The sequence below is a fragment of the Beauveria bassiana genome (genome assembly GCF_000280675.1).
Source record: "Beauveria bassiana ARSEF 2860 unplaced genomic scaffold BBA_S00004, whole genome shotgun sequence".
Classification (NCBI taxonomy): domain Eukaryota; kingdom Fungi; phylum Ascomycota; class Sordariomycetes; order Hypocreales; family Cordycipitaceae; genus Beauveria; species Beauveria bassiana.
Window position 1 is genome coordinate 274,364 of NW_007930839.1, and position 20,225 is coordinate 294,588.

The window sequence follows — 20,225 nt, forward strand, 5'->3', positions numbered from 1 at the left end:
TGGAGGACCAGAAAAGGCATACGAGGAGGATGTGACGACAGGAACCGACGGGTCTAGACAGATCGACACCCTAGAACTGCCATTCAAAGACTATTTATTCTGATAAACTATGCTGCGTTTTGGAGGTGGTGAAGCTAGTTAATATCAGTCTCGGGCTTAAATCATGAGCCTGGCCACATCCATCTTGAAAGCAGCAGAGAGATCCTGCTTGACCGCGGCAGAGCTGCTCATCTTGGTGTTTGCCGCAAAACCCTGCTTGCTGCCGCCGCCCAAAACAGTGATCTTGCTGATAACACTCTTGGTTACGTAGCCAAAAGTTCCGTTGCCCTGGAGCACGCCGTCTTTGTAGGCAAATTCAATGAGCGTCGTCTTGCCGTGCTGGTCCGCCGACTCGCCATCGTCCAGGTACAGGCTGCCGGCCGCCGCGCCGTCCTCGTCGAGCGCCACCAGGAGCTCAAAGTCCTGCTCGCGGACCTCGGCCGTCGTCATGCCCGACCGCGTGCGCAAAGGTGTAACGGTGCCGCCGCGTAGCAGCAGCGGCAGGTCGTCGAGCTGCTGATCCGGGCGGACGACGGTGCGGCCCTCGCCGACGACTTTTTCGTGCGTGTAAAAGTCGTAGAAGACGTCGCGCGGGAGATAGAAGCGAGCATCGGTGCTGTTCTCGTCAATGACGGGCGCGACGAGCAGCGACGGTCCGTAAAAGAATTGTGCGTCGAGGCCGTACGTGGCCGCGTCGTGCGGGTACAGGAAGAACATGGGCTGGAGGCAGGGCGCGCCGGCGACGGACTGCGCGTGCAGGGCCGTGTAAAAGTAGTCGAGCAGGCGGTAGCGAATGTCAATGGCCTTGCGGGCGGCGCGTGCAACCGACGGCCAGCGGTAAAACTCTTGCGGCGCCTGCCCGATGGCGTTGTGATTGCGGTAAAAAGGCTGGAAGGCGCCGAGCATGGCCCAGCGCGCGCAGAGCGCCTCGGTGGTGTTGCCGCCAAAGCCGCACACGTCGGAGCCGACGACGGGGACCTGGAAAAAGGCAGCAAAGGCGAGCATGCCGCGGATGCTCCAGAGGTAGTGGTCCCAGGTCGACACGTTGTCGCCGAGCCAGTGGCTGACGTGCCTGCCGGCGCCGGCAAAGGTCGAGCGCGTGATGACGAGCGGGCGGAGCGCCGGGCGGCGCGCCACCATGGCGGCGCGCGAAAACGACGACATCATGCTACCGTAGAGGTTGTGCGTGTCGTACAGCGTCAGGCCGTTGGCGTGGACAAGGTCCGGCCGGGCGGTCTTATTGGGCAGCCCGCCGTTATGGTTGTTGATGCGGTACGGCGGGAACAAGAGGTCGCGGCCGGGCAGGCCCTTGTGGCGGACCGCTGTTGCCGTCTCCTCGTTGTCGCTCACGACTTGCTGCTGCTGCTGCTGTGAAGGACCGAGCTCGCGGCGGCGGTGCGGGTTGTCGCAGGGAAACACGCAAAAGTTGGAGGGCTCGTTCATGTCGATCCAGAGGTAGTCAATGTCGACGCCTGTCTCGGGGGAGAAGAACTCTGCAAACTCATTGGTCCAGTACGAGGACGTGTTGGCGGCGAACCAGTCCGGATACGCGGCAGGACCCGGCCACACGACGCCGCGGTAGACATCGCCCTTGAACATCATAAAGGCATTGCTGTCGACGCCCCGGTGAAACGGCGCGTAGTCCTTGGCGGCCACGGCAGGGTCGACCATGACGACGTACTTTTGGCCATTGCCATGTAAGTCCTTGATAAAGCTGCGCACTTTATCGAGGGGGAAGTTTTTGGGGTCGAGAGAAAAGACCTGGACATTGATGTGAGTGAGGGCTTCTCCGAATAGATGTTTGGTGGTGAACAAGACTTACGGCACGGCCCTCCATGTAGTCGATATCAGTCCACATGGTCTCGAGAGGGATTTTGGCGGCACTATAGTTGGCTACGACCTCGGTCACCTCGTCAATATCAGCGTATCCCCATCGACAGTTGTGGAAGCCGAGGCCAGAGTAAGGCGTGAGGGCCGGAAGGCCGGCAACCTGTGCGTACTGCTTGCTGACGTCGATGGGTGACGGGCCGGCGAGGAAGTAAAAGTCAAAGACGCCACCAATTGTGTTGTACTCGAGATACTGACCGCCGGCATCGCGGTCGATCCTGATGTCCATGCCGTTGGAGTTGAGCAAAAAGACGCCGTGCGTGCCGCCGCCCTCGCGATGGTCAAAGTACACGGGATGACTGCCGTACAAGTTCTGATTCTGGCCGACGCCGGGATTGTCCAGGTTCCATAGGGTCCGGGTGTAGTCCGTCGTCGGGAGCCGCATGCTGTCCGTGTGCTCGCCGAGGCCGTATAGGTTCGGCGCGGCGGGCAGTCGTGTGCGGAGGCGCAGGTACTGCGACTCAAAGACGAGGGGCGCGGCGGCCGAGTCGAACAGCACCTCGCCCGTCGCGGTGCGCGAGACAGTAAAGGAAAATGGGTTGCTCTTGTAGTCGAACTTCAGGGCCGAGGATGTGCAGTCTACGCCGCCCGAGGGCGGCCGGGGGAAGACAGACTCGGGCACCTGGTAGACTTGCTCGTCGGCGTCGATGATTTGGACGTGAATGCGCTCGACTGCGAGGGAGTGTCAGACAAGAGGGCCTCGATACAAGTGTTCGTGTGCACGGCTTACCAGTGTCGTAGCTGACGACGAGCTTGAGATGCTCGAGGTCGTTGCCAAAGGCGTTGCAGGCTTTACCCGCGAGCTTCAAGTCGGCCGTGAGGCCATGGGCAGAGGTCTGGACGTTGGCAGCCTTGTAGCCCGGGCACTTGTCCGCGGCCGAGTTATCGGCAACGGCTGCGCTGGCCACCGCGGCCAAGGTCGCTTGCAGAATAACGAGGATGATGCCCTTCATTGTGGCTGGGTCAGAGGTCGGCAGGTGTCTATGAAGAAGACGTCGACAGCCCTCGGATGCAAGACTCTCTGTGTGAGTAGTTGACGAGTCCGATTGGGGCAATCTGCAGGACACGGCACAAAATCAAAACAAAGGCCATCACGAATGTTACCCGGTTCCAGTGCTACCTTCCTTGGTTGCTCGGTACCTTAGTACCCCTCATCTCATCCGATGGACCAGCGCCGGAGAAGGCAGGGAAGGCGGAGAGCTTTCCGATTGCCTAATATGAGTTTTGGCCGGGTAATCAATTCGGTCCTATTCGGATGCGCTACTGGAGGGACCAGAAAGGGGCCAGAAAGGGACCACGATGGCTCATTCCAGTGGCCTGTTTTTGGTGGTGATGGGTTCATCATTTTGCTGCAACTAGGCGGAGACGGCGCGGGGTCTAGGATTACTAAATATTTGCACTTTGCTGCCGAATACAGCTATTGAAGATGGAAGCGTAGGCTGTCTCTGAGAATGAGGAAAACTAGCTTTGCTTTTTTGGTTCTTCATATTTTTGTTGTTCTTCGTCTTCTTTCAATCTCCGTCGCTTGTTTCTGCTCTTTTTCCTCTTCTTGTTAAATGGTCTTTAATACTTGTCACTCTCATCATTATTTCGACCTATACAAAAAAACTATTCTCGGCATATATTCAATTCAACTCGATCAAGTCTACATACAACCGATTTTCGCATCTTTGAGCTCCTTATTCAACTGCAAGGGAGCGCTGATGTCGGTCCGGCAAAAGTACACTAATAGACGGCTAGGCGGATAGAATCACCGATGCGCGGGACCGATTTTCCCTTTGGTGTGGGGTTACAAGGTACGTCATATGTGTATGGATAGATGAGTATAGGCACCCGATATGAAGGCAATACGTATAATACATTCGAGCCAGTCATATGGCGACATGCGGCCTACTTGATCAGTCGGCGGCCTCAGCTTCGTGCACCATCAAAGGACCAAGAATCACGACAAATACCTTGCAAAGACCAAAAACCCGCACATTGAGAAACTTGCCGCCCGTTTCGAACGGCTGTGGTGAGTCATTCCTGTCCGCCCAAGTCAGGGGCGTTCTGCCAGGCACCCCGTGTGAGATGCAAGGTTCCTGCCTTGTGTTTATCAGTAACCGAGTCGTACGAGGGTGCCCTCCTCCTTGCAACACTTTTGACAACACCCAAGACATGCATATTGCCATGGTGCAGCGAAGAAGAAAAAAGAAATTGGCATGTGCCAGAGGATGTTTTCACCTCATTGGGCAATGGTGCAAACGGGGATTCATCGCACATAAAACAAGGACTGTAGCAGCTGAGCAAGCCCCAGGGTCAGCCAAGGCGCTCAGCACCAACCTTTTTCGAAGCCACAGCTGTTTGGAAGATCAATAGTCGGTTGCGTCGACCTCGGCAAATCGTCTCTCGTGGCTCCGATTTGTTCTTGATGCGTATGCGCAATGCATGTCCGACTTGGGGCTTTCGTCATCTGGCACCCAACTTGACGGACCCATGAACCCGGGCCTCTCATGTCAGACTACTGACGGCGACGAGCAATAGGTATTTGCGTGCATTTCAAAGTTGTCGGCAAAGTACTCCGTGTGTTACGCTTGTGCTTCTGCATGCAGGCCCGATAAGTCCCGCCGAGGCCTGACTATAGACTGGCGTTGCCTTCATCCCTACCGTGTGTTACGTGTGTCGAGGCTGCCTGATGCGCATACCTTTACAAGATCCAGAAGGCTGCGGCCGCCAAGGCTGAAACGCAAGACTGAATTCATAGGCTCAACTTTGTCTACGCAACGTCCTTGCCCAAGTTAAGCTACTAACTGCGCCCCAGCCGTGGGGGAGGGGTCGCTCGTCAGCCTCAGCCGCGTGACAACCTATTGATGATGAAAACACTATTTACACTTTCCTCTGTGGCTTGTAAAAAGGCAACCACACAAAACGGCCGTTTTGCTGCGAGGTACTTGCTTGTGAGCCCTCTTAACTGACTTTGCTGGCCCCGGTAGTTCCGGCCTGTAGCTGTCTGGTTTGCAACGGCCAATTCGCTACAATAACGCTATAGATGTCTTGGCGGAACTTAGGTGACCTGATCTGTCCGACGTCAAATATCGTTGACTCGAGTATCATGAGATGAGAACGATCTGTGCTGTTTATTCAGAGCCGCTCCACGTGCCCTATATACTCAAGTGTCTCACCCTGTCCCTTCTTCACTATGGTGGGTGTGAGCCATTCACGACAACGGACACCGAGCAACTACAGTCGGGCGGCATCAGAACGCACATTGACCCCTTCCTTTTGACTGTTTCGCAAAACACCCAAGCCTACAAGACCTCGGTGTTCTGGAAAAAGTAGAGGAAAAAGACCGCTGCGCATTTGTGGTGGCGCTGCACATACTAGCCGCCTTACGCCTTACAAGATGGTGTGTGAGCGTGGCACTGGCCGGCCACCACAAATGCTCACAGAAACCGAGAGGTATATCACTGCATCACCTCTGTTATCCTCGCACTTGTTCATTTCATCTCTTATTTTAAACCACAACCAGTTTCCATCATTGCATGATTTTCTGTCTCTTAATTCATTACCCATATCTTTCCATCTGTTCTTCTAGTATTCCCCTTCGGGGTCAAGTCACAACACAGCCTTGGCTATCCGTGATACATACCATTCACAGAATCATGCCTCATATTAGAACACAGTGCTCCACAGGATCTACATCACAGAGGCAACAATACCAACAGCCGCAATATAACCAACAAAACATGGCCAGCAACCAGCAGAGCCAGCGTCATGCACAGCACTATGCACATCAGCATATGCAGCAGGCTTCCCGGCACAGGGAAAACAGAGACAGAGGTGTGGATCCATCCATACCAACATCGGAATCCGATACCGACCAACCTTCGGTATACATGTCAGACGTACGAAAGATGGCGCCAGCCGACAAGGCGATGGAGTCGTTGACGACGTACCATGTTACCAAACTCGTCAAGAAGCCCCTTACCATGATTGAGCGCAGCCTTAATGTGGCAAAGCCATGGGAGAAGGCCGATATCGTCAGAAGAGACAGTCTCTCTCAGGATGAAATCTTGGAGCGCCTAGACGAGGCCAGCAGAAAGAATACCAAAGATATACGGGCTCGAATAGCCAAGTATCCAGAGGCGTTGCGGGTTCAGGTTGACAAAGCGACCAAGAATCGCGAAAAGAGTGAGAGGGACTGTCGCTTTGTTTGGGAGCTGGTTCAGACTGACGACGAGCTGGTGCCGCTCCCACCCAATACAGAGGCCTCGGACCACGAAAACCCGGATGTCAAATACAAGGGGTCATCGCGGAGACATGAAGCCAAGCGCAAAGAAATGACAAACTCTGCAGTGTGGAGCGATTCATCTTCAGCAACCGGCAAGAGACGTTCGGATAGGGTGGCCGTGACTCTTTATTTCAAGCGATCTCCAGCACCTGGACAGAACCCAGTGGCATTGTACAAGCAGCTGAGAAAGCGTGTTCATGAAGCACCTCCGAGACGTGACACCCCGCCAAAGACTGTCCCTGTTCCACAGAACGAGGCACCAGCATACGAGCCTGTCCCAGTCGCAGACGAATACACGCCCCCAGTGCATCACGGTACACGGCCTCCGCCACCTGTGCCTCACAACACAAGGCCCGCGCCAGTACCGCAACCAAATCCTCGCCCAGTTGGTGTATCATTTGGGAGCCAACAGCTACCAAAGGTGTCTGGCTCGCAACAGGATCCTCGACTCAAACAGGCGGCTCCGTCTGTCCCGCCTTACACAGATCCGAGAGCGCACCAACCTACGCAAGCTTATCAACCTACTTCAATACACAGTGACTGGACAGCACAAGCTGCGCAGTATGCCCAGGCTTCTCGGCCCATCCCTCCTCACACAGAGCCGAGAGCGCAACCTAGGCAAGCTTACCAGCCTGCTTCACTACACAGTGACTCGACAGCACAAGATACGCAGTATGCCCAGGCTTCTCAATCTGGTCCGCTTCATACAGAGCCGAGAGTGCAACCTACGCAGACTGCTCAGACCGCTCAGTATGATCCAGTTCACGGGGAGCCGAGCGGCGGTCCTACTCAGTCTGGTCAGCGTGCTCATCATCGCAGTGAGCCGAAGCCCAAAGCGCAGCATCCGCGGTCTTCTCAGCCTCCTCCCATGTACACAGATCCGAGAGCCCGGCCCGCAGAGGTTCCTCCGCCATCTCAGTCCCACGCGGCGAAAGTGCAACTCCCACAGGCCGCTCAACTCCATCACAATATGAAACCGAGGCATCGGTCGGAACAGATCTATGAGCAGACGCAGCAGTCTCGACAGCAAGCTGTGCCTCAGCGTACCCCAAATGTGCCGTCGCGCCCGGCTGTTCATACAGCCGAGCCAGCACATACCCAAAGTCGCGGTGCAAGCTTAAATGGGAATCCTGCAAGTATTCTCCATCTCTGGAACCAAGCTGCTGGGGAACGCCGAGCCCGCAGGCAGAGTCCTCGTCGCACTCACAAGGTGCCAGAATCCGGAGAGTCGACTGCATCTCACTATGATGATGAAGAGGAGATATTTAGCGACTCAGGCGCGTCGATGGAGTCTGCGTCGCAGTACACTTTTGTGACGGCCAGCCCAAAGCCGGTCCCTGCAAGACCCAGAAGTGACTCTACTGCTCGGGTGAGGCCGATGAATGGGACTTCTTCGGCGGGTACAACACGGACCGTGAGAGACCGTTGGGGGGGCAGCCCAGGTGATGCCCGGCTGCCAGATTCCAAACTCAACCCCAATGGACCAGGCCGTCCCCATGCTCGGGCGCCCCAAGCAGATACGAGGGCTTCGCGAGGTACTGAAAAAGCTGCGGAAATGCATTCAACGTATTCGGACATGGAAACGCTCGATCCGCAGTCCTGGGGCAACGTACACTCCAGAGGTGACGACTGGCGGTCCGCACAAGCGCAAGGAAGCCCTGAAATCGCGACTGATCATTGGGAAGACCTCATTTACTCCGACTCGGATGAAGCAGACGAGCCAAGGGGGGCAAGCCGGCAGTTTAGCTGGCAACGCGAGCCTCGAGATCGAAATGGTGGACGAGAGTCCGCTGGCAGTGGCGGGGGTGGGCGGCGGTCGATGCCCCGTGGACCCGCGCCACGTGGGAACCGATAAATAATGCCATGTACGGATGGATATACGATCGTGCTTTTCTCGTTTGAAATTTTGTTGTTTTCCTAGGCCACATGTTTGAGACTTGGAAGCAGAACTGAAGGGCCACCAGCACCCAGCGATTGGCCCTGAACTCACATTGCTGCGAATAACTGTCTACGAGTTTTTCGCTCTGGCAGATAATGAAATTGTCATGGACTTTTACCTTGGTATGCGTAGTAGTCTTCGTGATGTCGTCGCAAGGATGGTTCACTAGCCTCAGGGGCTAACCAAGACTTTTAGTAGATGAGCATCCACCGATAGGGCTCGACGGTGGGATGTGCCAAGCTTCAGCCAAGCCCGAGTTTGATTCATCCATGTCACCGAAGGCGGCAGCATATTTATCAAACTCATGAATCACGGATGGCACGAAGAATATGACTCGGGTACCAGCTTCTCATGAGAAGCCGCATAATCGAGAGTACCATGGATCATGCCCGCAGATCCCTACAATTGGGCAGCTGGTGGCTGTGAAACCACGCTGCAACGGCTGGCTTGGCATTACCATTGAGCCAGAAGTAGGCATTGCTCTTTTAAGAAAGACGATCTTCACGATCCTCAAAAGGGCCGAAAACTGAAGGAGCGCAAACACGTATACTCCAGTTTTAATTGGTTCGTCGGATTATGTCTCGGTGCACGCGTCATCAGTCTACGTGGAACATTCAGGTCGAGGCTGGTGCACGTGACGCAATGAGTCCGAGACAAGACCAAGAGCCATCTTTAGACTCATACTCGCGTACGGATTACACGGGACGCGGTGTATCTGTCCATTGATCTTACTCTCCAAATGTGCAATCATGGCACCTAAATCAACTTCGAGATTTATCATTTTCGCGGTGGTTTTCTCGTTGATATGGTGGACTTTCCTCTGGCCGTCGACCAACACGGCCGGTCTTCACGAGATTGCGGGCGTCGCGCTTCCGCCTCTCGACTTTTTAACAGCCACATCGGATCGAAAACAGAAGCACGCGCAACATTATGCGTCTCAGGAAGCGCGTCAGTTTTGTGCGGCGCATGGCTATACCACTTATACACCTAAATGTACATCCGGCGAGCGCAAAGTCTATGACCTAATGATGGTCAACACCGAGCTTGATTTTCTCGAAATTCGACTCCATGCGCTATACGACTACGTTGACTACTTCGTCATTGTCGAATCTCCAAAGTCATTTCAGGGCGACTCAAAGACGCTCGTGATTGCAGATAACTGGGATAGATTTCGCCGCTACCACGATAAAATGATATACCACGAATTAACGTTCCCAAAGTCGTTTAACCCTAAAAGGGCATGGGACTACGAGGATCTACAACGAGACGCAATGTTTAATCAAGCTATGAAGTCATTGACTGGGCCGAAAGCGCCCATAGAAGGCGACGTTATTGTTGTCTCCGACGTCGACGAGATTCCCCGACCCGAGTCGCTGCTCGTTCTTCGCACCTGCAATTTCCCGCGACGTCTTACGCTCTCCTCCAAGTTCTATTACTATTCGTTCCAGTTCTTGCATACGGGACCGGAATGGCAGCATCCGCAGGCGACATTCTACCAAGGATGGCGCACCATCAAGCCTACCAACCTGCGCAACGGCGACGGTGGTCTGCCCTGGTTCCGCAACCAGGAAAAGGGCGTCCTTAAAAATGCTGCGTGGCACTGCAGCAGCTGTTTTTCTACCATTGAGCAATTCCTCAACAAGATTGCCAGCTTCTCCCACGGCTGGATGAATGACGAAGAATACAGAGATAAGGATAGAATCGCCGACGCGATACGACACGGCAGGGATGTTTGGGACAGAGATCAGGATCAGTTCTACAAGGTTGAGAACAATAAAGACATGCCGCCGCTGGTGCTCCAAGAAACGGAGCGGTTCGGCTACCTGACGAATCGGGATGGGCCATCGGCAGGGTTCAAGGATTATCCTTGATCAAAGAAATGAAGAAATGAAATGAAATGAAAGATGATCTGAGGTCGGGTTCGATTTGGGACCATACTGACTGGGCTTTGAGAATATCATGCTAGATACGCTGTCGTGTTGGTGGAACGAATTCTTTTGTAACATAATTATGCTGCTGGCCGAGTTTGGATTTGCCGGCCAGCGATCAGTACATATAAAGCGGACTAGAGACTGCTCGAAATCTAGAATCACGTATTATACCAAGATACGAACGGCCCAATACTCGGAAAGAAAGTTTGAGGCTTCATATCGATTTATACGAAAGATGCTCCCGTGCTATGTAGAAACGCCACGCCGTTGATCTTGGCGATGGTGGGGCATATCAAAAAGTTGCGACGAGCCAAGGAAAATCTCTCCACAGTATGATAACTCTTTGCCGACTAGGCAGCTCAGAATTGTTTTAGGATTCCTGATTTCTGACCTAGTCACTCTGCGGTCGTCCCGTCGCGTATCTACCAACCATGCCTGTAGGTTGCCTTCGCAAGCCCACCATCGACCGCCTTCCTAGGTGCTAACCCGCGTGCCCAGTTGATCATCGTCACCGGCTTCCCCACGTCGGGCAAGTCCACGCGAGCGAAACAGCTCCACGACTACCTCTCAGAACGCATCGCCGACTCAAAGCACCGTCTACATCTCATCTCCGACGACAGCTTATCCATATCCCGCACCGTCTACGACCTCGCGGCCGTGCCCGCGCACACGCGCTCCGCCAACGCCTCGGAGAAGGATGCCCGCGCCAGCCTCTACGGCGCCGTCAAGCGCGTGCTGTCCGACAAGGACATTGTCATCCTCGACAGCCTCAACTACATCAAGGGCTGGCGCTACCAGCTGCACTGCGAGGCCAAGGCCATGCGCACGCCCAGCTGCGTCCTGCAGATTGGCTGCGCGCCCGACCGCGCCAGGGAGGTCAACCAAGCCCGTTTGGATCGACGCGCAGCAGTCGAGAGAGGCGAGGAGCAGCAGGCGTCAGAGGAGGGCCCGGAGCCGTACGAGCAGAGCAACTGGGACAATCTCGTGTTTCGCTACGAGGAGCCGAACCCCATGACGAGATGGGACAGCCCGCTCTTCACGCTCATCTGGGAGGACGACGAGGCGCAGGCGGCGCAGACATTTGCGTCGCTGTGGGATGCCATTGCCGGCGACGGGCGCAAAGTGGTCAAGCCCAATCAGTCGACGGAGCCGCGCGGGCGCGACGCCGGCGGCGATTACCTCTACGTCCTGGACCGCGAGACGCAATACATTGTCAAGCGTATTCTGGACCAGCAAGGGGACGAAGCGGGCGGCGAGGTCAAGATTCCTCTCAACGGCGACTCCACCACACAGGACAGTTTGGTAGTGGACCTGCCCACGCTGAAGAAGCTGAGCCTGCCCGGCCTGCAACGGCATCGAAGAGCATTCATGGGCTTGAACAGAGGCGGCATTGGCTTGGAAGCGGTTGGCAACATGGCAGTGGATCAAATTCGAGCGCTCTTTGTGCGCTACCTCAACGATGCATTCGAAAAAGAGGAGTGAGCGGCAGATGCGGATTTTCGAATCACAAAGATTGAACAACGCAAGATACCAGCCGCGCAAGTAATGAACAACCGCATAGGAAGCCATTGATACTTGAAATAATGTGTCATTATGATCGTGGTGACCTCATCCCATGCGAAATACTATATAAACCTCGACATTTCTTCCCCATCAATTCGGTATGCGAGACAGATATCAACGCCGTTCCCTGATTATGACGATACTAGCTGGCCACCTGCCATATTACGAACCCGATTGCCCCGGTGGTTTCACTTCGGTCGTGGCGCTTTCTGTGAGCTCGCGAAGATCAGTTCGGATCCCACATTGGCGCGAATACAGTTTCATCTCCTGGCCAGTCTTCGACTTTAACAGCCGGCTGAACTTGCGCTGTGATGGTCTTCTTTCCGCAATTTCAGTAGTCTCCTTGCCTGTACAACTGTCAAGGCTTATTCCACCTTGATTGGGCCGATAGGGGCAGTTTCAACTTGTGAGAAAGGTAGAGTGAGACTAGGAGGATCAGGTGATGTGCGGCTGACAGGAGATCGGCCACGGAGCGGATCAGCCGAATTACCAGAGCTAACTATCGGAGACACTATAGGCTCGAGAACCTCGAGAACGTCTACAGCGTCAGGGCGCACGACGTGAGCGCGCGTATTGGCAGCCTCCTCGTCAAAGACGAAGCGATCCATTTCTTTTTCGTTAAAGTCTTGTCCAGGATTGGCCGTTTCATACTCGAGGATGTTGATGAGATGATAGAAGCCGGCCGCAAGAGCACTGCCAAGACCAGGTCCGACCCAGTAGATCCAGTGGTAGCTCGGGAAGCTGTGCAGGACGATGCAGGGGCCAACAGTGCGCGCGGGGTTGAGGGAGCCGCCAGTGAAGTATACACCCGTCATTTCAGCAATGAAGAGCGACAGGCCTATACCAATAGGGGCGAGAAAGGTGCCCTTGTGCTTCTCGGCGGCGAGCATGATGATGGTGAAGACGAGCTCGGCAGTTAGGAAAGCCTCAATCCAAACGCCCTGCGCGACGCTCGTCCCGCCACCGAGAGCCGTCGCAATCCGCATTTCGCCAGGGAACAGCACTTGGACAAAAGCAGCAGCAGCAGTCGCACCAAGTATTTGAGCGACAAAGATGAGGAAAGCACGCACAGGTCCCATAGCGCCGATGAGTACTAGACCAAAAGTGACGGCGGGATTGAAGAGACCTAAGAAGAGAGACATGAGTATGTGTACTTGGTCAGGAGCAGATGTCGAGTTCATGATACGTACCTCCGCTAATGCGGAAGAAAACCCAGGCATTGACAGCGAGACTAAAGCCAAAGGCCAATGCAATGAATAGCAGTGTTGCGGTATCGGGGCTGTCAGCAATGGCGTGCTGTTCGTCGGCCTCTTGGCCCTGCTGCTGCGCAGCGCGGTTGCCTTTGAGGGAGGCGTTGGCGACCTGGGTGGCGGAGAAGGCGAAGAAGAGGAAGAGCAATGTGCCGACGAACTCGCCAATGGCGGCGACAAAGTGGTTTCGAATCTTGTTGGGGATCGCCGACACCAGTTGGCGCGGGTACACGGGCTGGATGATGTGCTTCATGTTTAGGGTCGTTTCCTCAGAGATTCGAAAAGGAAATTGTTTGACTTGCGAAGATCAGACGACTAGTGATGTAGCCGAAAATTGTAAGATGGGATGAAAAGGAGGAAGGAGGATAGATATCCAGAAGGATAAGTATCCAAGAGGATAAGTACCCATGAGGGTAAGTATCCAGAAGGATAATACCGAAGCGAATATACCCAGGACTTTAAGTGCCCAGAAAGAAAAGATCCAGCAGAATCAGGATCTAGGAAGGAAAGATTCCTTGGTAAATGATGGATACTACTCGAAATCGCAAACAGTTTCAAACGTTGAAGACCAAGGTGGCACGAGTCAGGTGCAATCCAGTGGCGAAATGTGAGCAAAATGAGTGAAGCTCATCTCATCTCAAATACCAGCCACATGAGAAATAGACTATAATGCAAATGAATGCAGACCGCCCAGCCACGAACCGTCCGGCGCACCGTTACGCCCTTAGCGCTGCTTCCCTTGACACCCTTGGGGCAAGATTCTCTGCCTTCTGGCCGATCCCGAGGCTTTGCTCCCGCGATTCAAGCAGAGGAGACCAATAGCTGTACGATTTCCCTGTTTTTCGATGATGGACTCTGGCCAGAGTGGACTAGATGCATGAGACGGATGACGATGTCTTGCCTTGCGAGGTTAACGCGGTCCACTAGACACGTTTTTTTATGACGTTGAGGGAATATTTGATTTGTTCTCTTGGAAAAGTCATCAATGCTTGGTTAAAGTACGATGCGGGCGTCTGAACATGTGCATCGGGCCCATCCTCTCTCCAGTTGGGGATTTAAGCAGCGTTCGCGTGGCGTCGGCACCGTCTGGGGCGGAGGACTAAGGTTGTCGGCACGGCATCCGGTGCAGATCGTACTAACGCAAGCATGGGCTCATGGCATCTGCAGCCTGCTAATCTGTATATTACAGTGCTGTGCTAGGATACATACGACGCCTTGAGAAAACGGAACGAGCAAAGAGCAAGGGAGAAAGAATCGAAGTGGCTTGTCCTGGCAGGGATAAAACCATTAAAACCCCTGTTGAATTGGCCAGGGGGCCTGCGCCATCAAACTCGTTATGCGTAAATCCCCTTTCTGGATTCTGGCTCCGTCAGAGCCTCCACCAAAATTTCCAGAACGCCGTAACAGACGGAGCACGCGGAGCTAGCCACGAGGGGCTCCAGTTGTGACGTTGAAGGCACCTTGCCTTTTTGACCGCAATTTCCACACGTGCGGAAGACCGTAACTCGTCGGAGAGCAACTATTAATAAAGGCAAAAACCAGTATCTGCACTTTTCATCAACTAAAATTTCATGCAAGACCCAGCCAATTTGTATAATCATTTTCGCTTTCAGACTGGTGACGCATATTCCTGCTAGACAGCACTTTGCGATTCTACAAACACACATATTCACTCATCTTCTATTCAAGCACGCCTCATGATTCTAGGGCGGGCACCAGTCTCTGATATTTCAGAGGGTCTTCTTCATCTCTCTCAAGCTGTCAAGGGCTTGGACAAGATCAGTATGGCTTGCCTCGATGCTGATCAAATTTACTGTATGCTTCCTGCGTCTTTCACGTTTACGGATGGAGCACCAATATGTAGGTTTGAGGTTGTGAAAGCGCAACGCTTTCTCAATCTTATGACTGCTAGAGCACATTTATACACGGCGGAATCAGCGTTATCGAAGCAGTCCTCTGAGCCCGAAATGTTTGTTGGTCATGTCTCAGTCACCCAAAGGGGTAGTGTTGCGGAGTGAGAGTGAGTGAATGGCGGAAGGCCGAGTTATTCGTCGTGGATTGCGAGACATATTCTTTGTTGGGTTGGGCGCTAAACTCGTTCGAACGGAAATTGTTCGCCCAGAATATCATGGAACAAGGTAGTAGGAATTGCCCAGTGCAACGTCTATCTTGAACGTCGCCTAAACGAGGAATTCGGCATCTACGATGAGCAGGCTGGCAGGACATGTGAAGACGAGGATGAACAAAGGTCAATTACACAGCCTGACTAAATAAGCATGTTGAAAACGATTGGTCAGTGGCGGACCTGCCATTGTCCGCTGATGAAGCACGGCCTGCTTTCTTGCTCATGGTGAGGCCGGTGAAGCTTCGAGCTGGCAACTGGCCATTGCTAAAGCAGCGTGATGACAAAGCACGGTGAAGTCCTGGAGTTGTCATTGCGTGGCCGAGAGCTGCCTGGCCTTACTTGGTGTGGAATGTGGCAGAACGTTCCACTTGGCGGCCAGCACACTCACAGCGCAGTTTGCACCACCTTCGCCCCTAAAATTGAAGAACGTATCCGTTGCCACAGCGCATGGCCGCCTAAAAGAGCGGGCACTCTGGGCTTCTGGAGCATCAATCTTCCGCTCCGCTTCAGGGTCTCGCCGCTTCTGATTGGCCCATCTCGCCAACCGCCTGCGAAACCGTGGTTCGGCAAGTACCTTGTACCGCTCCGCTGCGCACGCAGTCCACTCCGCAAAGCAACCACTGTGGCATTACCTCACCTTCGAAACCGGCTCCTCTTCTTACCTCTTCGGCACGATTCGCCTCTTGAACCTCTCTCCTCCTTACAACTCGTCCAAGACACGTCATTTCTGTCTTTCACAAATTCTTCATCTCCTCGTTTGTCTTGGTTCTGTCCTTCTTTCTCGTCGCATCGTTTGCGAGAAGGTTACCGATCAATAGACACTCGTCAGTCCTGCGTTTGTTGCTCGCCGAGCTTATTCGCTTCCTCCACCCTCAACCGATTTACACCCTTCGCATCTTTGCCACGCGCACAAACTCGACACAATGGCTCCCCAACCGGAGGAGCACAAGAAGAAGGTCAACTTGACGTGAGTTTTGTCTCTTTAAGTCCCCGTTGATTGCTGCCGGCAGAGCTCGCCCGCAACTTCGCAGCCCAAAACCAGCCAGCTAACAAATGCCACAGCGACGTCTCTGGCGCCGAAATCAAGAACGTAAGCAGCATCGATGGACGCATCGCCACGATGGAAAGCCGAGCACAACTAATCATCTATCCAGGAAGACGATGTCGCGACTGCCATTCTCAAGAAGAAGAAGAAGCCCAACCAGCTCATGTGCGTTACTCCCCACCACTCCAATCCCACTGTCCGCACCTAGCTAACTTAGTATCGCTAGGGTAACCGATGCCGTCAATGACGACAACAGTATCATTGCCCTTTCCGAAAATACCATGGAGGAGCTCCAGCTCTTCCGTGGTGACACAGTTCTCGTCCGCGGCAAGAAGAGAAAGGACACAGTCCTGATCGTTCTCGCTGATGAGGAGCTCGATGACGGCAGTGCCCGTATCAACCGTGTGGTTCGCCACAACCTTCGCGTCAAACATGGCGATATGATCACCATACAGCCCTGCCCCGACATCAAATATGTATGTTCTCCGATGCATGCCGACCGTCAAAGGCGAAACTAACAATTACAAGGCTAAGCGAATTGCTGTTCTGCCCATCGCCGACACTGTCGAAGGCATTACTGGCTCACTCTTCGACGTATTTCTCGCCCCCTACTTCCGCGAAGCTTACCGCCCTGTCCGTCAAGGCGATCTCTTCATTGTTCGTGGTGGTATGCGACAAGTTGAGTTCAAGGTTGTCGAGGTCGACCCTCCCGAGTACGGCATTGTCGCACAAGACACAGTCATTCACTGCGAGGGTGACCCGATCGAGCGCGATGAGGAGGAGAACAACCTCAATGAGGTTGGTTACGATGACATTGGCGGCTGCCGCAAGCAAATGGCCCAGATCCGCGAAATGGTCGAGCTGCCCTTGCGCCACCCCCAGCTTTTCAAATCTATCGGTATCAAGCCTCCCCGTGGTGTTCTGCTCTACGGTCCTCCCGGTACCGGTAAGACGTTGATGGCTCGCGCCGTCGCCAACGAAACTGGTGCTTTCTTCTTCCTCATCAACGGTCCCGAAATCATGTCCAAGATGGCTGGTGAATCCGAGTCCAACTTGCGCAAGGCTTTCGAGGAGGCCGAGAAGAACTCGCCCGCCATCATCTTTATCGATGAAATCGACTCCATTGCCCCCAAGCGTGACAAGACAAACGGTGAGGTCGAGCGTCGTGTCGTTTCTCAGCTCCTCACCCTTATGGATGGCATGAAGGCTCGCTCCAACGTAGTCGTCATGGCCGCCACAAACCGTCCCAACTCTATTGATCCTGCCCTTCGTCGCTTCGGCCGTTTTGATCGTGAGGTCGATATTGGCGTCCCCGACCCTACCGGCCGTCTTGAGATTCTGCAGATCCACACCAAGAACATGAAGCTTGGTGACGACGTCGACCTGGAGCAAATTGCCTCCGAGACCCATGGTTATGTCGGTTCCGATGTAGCTGCCCTCTGCTCGGAGGCTGCCATGCAGCAGATTCGTGAGAAGATGGACCTCATCGATCTCGACGAGGACACCATCGATGCTGAGGTCCTTGACTCCCTTGGTGTCACCATGGAAAACTTCCGATTCGCTCTGGGTGTCTCTAACCCCTCTGCCCTTCGCGAGGTTGCTGTTGTCGAAGTTCCCAACGTCCGCTGGGAGGATATCGGTGGTCTCGAGGCCGTCAAGCAGGATTTGCGCGAGCAGGTCCAGTACCCTGTCGACCACCCCGAAAAGTTCCTCAAGTTTGGTCTCTCGCCATCTCGAGGTGTTTTGTTCTACGGTCCCCCTGGTACCGGTAAGACAATGTTGGCCAAGGCTGTCGCCAACGAGTGCGCTGCCAACTTCATTTCTGTCAAGGGACCTGAGCTTCTCAGCATGTGGTTTGGTGAATCGGAAAGTAACATCCGTGATATTTTCGACAAGGCCCGTGCCGCTGCTCCTTGCATCGTCTTCCTCGACGAGTTGGACTCGATTGCCAAGGCTCGTGGTGGCTCTGTCGGCGATGCTGGTGGTGCTTCGGATCGTGTTGTCAACCAGCTCCTTACTGAAATGGATGGTATGACTTCAAAGAAGAACGTCTTCGTCATTGGCGCCACCAATAGACCAGAGCAGCTCGACCCCGCACTTTGCCGTCCCGGTCGTCTCGACTCTCTCATTTATGTTCCTCTCCCCGATGAGCTCGGCCGTCTGAGCATTCTTCAGGCTCAGCTCCGTAAGTCTCCCGTCGCTCCTGACGTGGACCTTGGCTTCATCTCTGCCAAGACGCACGGCTTTTCTGGTGCCGATATCAGCTTCATTGCCCAGCGCGCCGCCAAGATTGCCATCAAGGAGTCAATTGACGCCGACATTGCGCGCACCAAGGAGCGCGAGGCTGCTGGCGACATGGAAGTGGATGAGGAGGAGGAAGTCGAGGACCCTGTGCCCGTTCTGACCAAAGCCCATTTCGAGGAGGCTATGCAGATGGCCCGCAGATCCGTCAGCGATGTTGAGATTCGCCGCTATGAGGCTTTTGCTCAGCAGATGAAGAATGCCGGCCCCGGTGCCTTTTTCAAGTTCCCCGAGGGTGAGCAAGGTCAGGGTGCCGGTGGCGACTCGTTCGGCGACGCCGGCAACGATGATGGCCTGTATGACTAAAGTGCCAAGGGCGAGGAGCTTTACCTGATTGTATTCTACGCAAGAAGCGGTGATCAAGATGACTTGAGCAAAGAGTGGTTGGCATGCTTTTTTAGTGGTTTTTCATTTGGCTGGAGGTTCAAGAAGTATTAGAAGCCAATGTAGGGGACTAAAATCCTTGCAATTATTCAGAGTCTTGGTTGTGTTTGTCGCTCAGAGGATCTGGTGCGATGGACGCAATAAAGTACGACTCTTGGCAGATTTATTCGGCTTTCATAGATGACGCAATTGATTTCTTATGACATGAACTGGAGAAGTTTTATGTTATTTTTGTGATGTATTGATTACTATATGGTTTTGTTCCGCTTGTGAGTAATGATGACTGAGTGGTTATGTATACAAGTAAGTCCAACTAGACACTTGCAGGGTTCATGCGACCGAACAATTCTGTGCATTCCATACGCGGCCTTTGCTGACTGGTTCTGGTTCAAGGCCGTTCTTTCCAGCGCCCGGTTCAGAATAGACCTCTGTGTGGCGCTCTGATTCTCGCCTTTTGCGTTGCTTTCCTCCTCCTCCTCCTCCTCCTCCTCCTCCTCCTCCTCCTCCTTCTTCTTCTTCTTTCTTCTCTTCTTCTATCCGATTCGCCTCGTTTTTGGCTCGTGTTTCGTCAATCGTCCTAAACTAGTCTTCATCTAGTCTTCAATCTCGCACACGCTCTCCAGGCACTCCTTTGTGACGCGAATCGTGTCCTCGACAACAGCCTGGGGCACCGCCAGCGCCAGCTTGACGTCGTTGTTCGTTGTCGTACTGCCGTTGGTCGTCGGCGCTGCTTTCCCATTGGTACCGGCGGCGGCTGTGTTGTTAGTGGCCGCCGCCGCCTTGGCGGTGGCTTCTTGCACGTCGTCGAGGACGCGGCGCAGTAGAGCGGGAAAGGTCAGGACCTCGCCGGAGCGCAGCAGCTGCAGGGCGTGGCTCTGTATAACGGTAGGCCAGTTGGATGAGTCGGCGTTGAGGGCGTGGAGTAGTCGTTCTTGTATTCTGGAAGGAAGAAGAGAGAGAGTTAGTTAGTGGCCGGGGGAAAGGGAAGGGGGGGGGGGGGGGGGGCATGTGGGCTTCCGGTGTAGCGAACGGGAAGATGGGGGCGGGGAGCACGAACTTGGGGACGTGGCCGTCGCGGAGGAGAATGGTGTTTATTTGGGAGCGTAGATCGGGATCCAGCGTGGCGGGTGTGTAGTCGGCGGCTGATGAGGGAACCTTGACTGGCGTAGAAGCCCTTTGCGACATGTCTGCCCCGTGTTATGTGTGTGGATTTTCTTCGGCCTTTTTAAAGTTGGAAACGATTCGCAGACGGAGGAAATGTGTCACACCGAAGAAACCCCCGCGTTATCGTGTGCGACGGAATTCGGGCCGGTGAAGAGCTTCAGAGTATTGGTGGGGGAAGACGGACTTCCGATGTCGTCGCGCCGGAAGGGGAGAGGGCAGTTTGTGGATTACCTCTTCTTCCGTGGGGGGGGGGGGCCGGGCCAGAAAGCGTATTGGATCTTGATGTTGCGCAGACGAGGCACGAGAATTGTTTACGAGTGTCAAGGC

At 54.2% G+C, this 20,225-nt stretch overlaps 7 protein-coding genes across 7 annotated transcripts; 4 read left to right on the plus strand and 3 right to left on the minus strand.

Moving 5' to 3' along the window:
- Nucleotides 1-156: 156 nt before the first annotated feature.
- On the minus strand, nt 157-2,879 carry BBA_01877 (alpha-glucosidase b; the record flags this gene model as incomplete). Its single annotated transcript, XM_008596974.1, has 3 exons — nt 157-1,800; nt 1,862-2,598; nt 2,657-2,879. The coding sequence occupies 3 exons, from the start codon at nt 2,877-2,879 to the stop codon at nt 157-159; spliced, it is 2,604 nt and encodes an 867-aa protein (XP_008595196.1).
- Nucleotides 2,880-5,651: 2,772 nt separating this feature from the next.
- BBA_01878 (uncharacterized protein) lies at nt 5,652-8,051 on the plus strand (the record flags this gene model as incomplete). Its single annotated transcript, XM_008596975.1, has 1 exon — nt 5,652-8,051. The coding sequence occupies one exon, from the start codon at nt 5,652-5,654 to the stop codon at nt 8,049-8,051; it is 2,400 nt and encodes a 799-aa protein (XP_008595197.1).
- An 833-nt stretch (nt 8,052-8,884) lies between these two features.
- On the plus strand, nt 8,885-10,006 carry BBA_01879 (glycosyltransferase family 17; the record flags this gene model as incomplete). Its single annotated transcript, XM_008596976.1, has 1 exon — nt 8,885-10,006. One exon carries the CDS (start codon nt 8,885-8,887, stop codon nt 10,004-10,006), a length of 1,122 nt encoding a protein of 373 aa, XP_008595198.1.
- A 491-nt stretch (nt 10,007-10,497) lies between these two features.
- Nucleotides 10,498-11,548, plus strand: BBA_01880 (RNA polymerase II elongator complex subunit; the record flags this gene model as incomplete). Its single annotated transcript, XM_008596977.1, has 2 exons — nt 10,498-10,503; nt 10,565-11,548. The coding sequence occupies 2 exons, from the start codon at nt 10,498-10,500 to the stop codon at nt 11,546-11,548; spliced, it is 990 nt and encodes a 329-aa protein (XP_008595199.1).
- Nucleotides 11,549-11,994: 446 nt separating this feature from the next.
- Nucleotides 11,995-13,132, minus strand: BBA_01881 (aquaporin; the record flags this gene model as incomplete). Its single annotated transcript, XM_008596978.1, has 2 exons — nt 11,995-12,755; nt 12,820-13,132. The coding sequence occupies 2 exons, from the start codon at nt 13,130-13,132 to the stop codon at nt 11,995-11,997; spliced, it is 1,074 nt and encodes a 357-aa protein (XP_008595200.1).
- A 2,795-nt stretch (nt 13,133-15,927) lies between these two features.
- On the plus strand, nt 15,928-18,656 carry BBA_01882 (AAA family ATPase; the record flags this gene model as incomplete). The annotated part of the gene is made up of 5 exons (XM_008596979.1): nt 15,928-15,971; nt 16,067-16,094; nt 16,159-16,214; nt 16,276-16,525; nt 16,578-18,656. 5 exons carry the CDS (start codon nt 15,928-15,930, stop codon nt 18,654-18,656), a joined length of 2,457 nt encoding a protein of 818 aa, XP_008595201.1.
- A 671-nt stretch (nt 18,657-19,327) lies between these two features.
- On the minus strand, nt 19,328-19,919 carry BBA_01883 (uncharacterized protein; the record flags this gene model as incomplete). The annotated part of the gene is made up of 2 exons (XM_008596980.1): nt 19,328-19,673; nt 19,792-19,919. The coding sequence occupies 2 exons, from the start codon at nt 19,917-19,919 to the stop codon at nt 19,328-19,330; spliced, it is 474 nt and encodes a 157-aa protein (XP_008595202.1).
- Between the last annotated feature and the right edge of the window lie 306 nt (nt 19,920-20,225).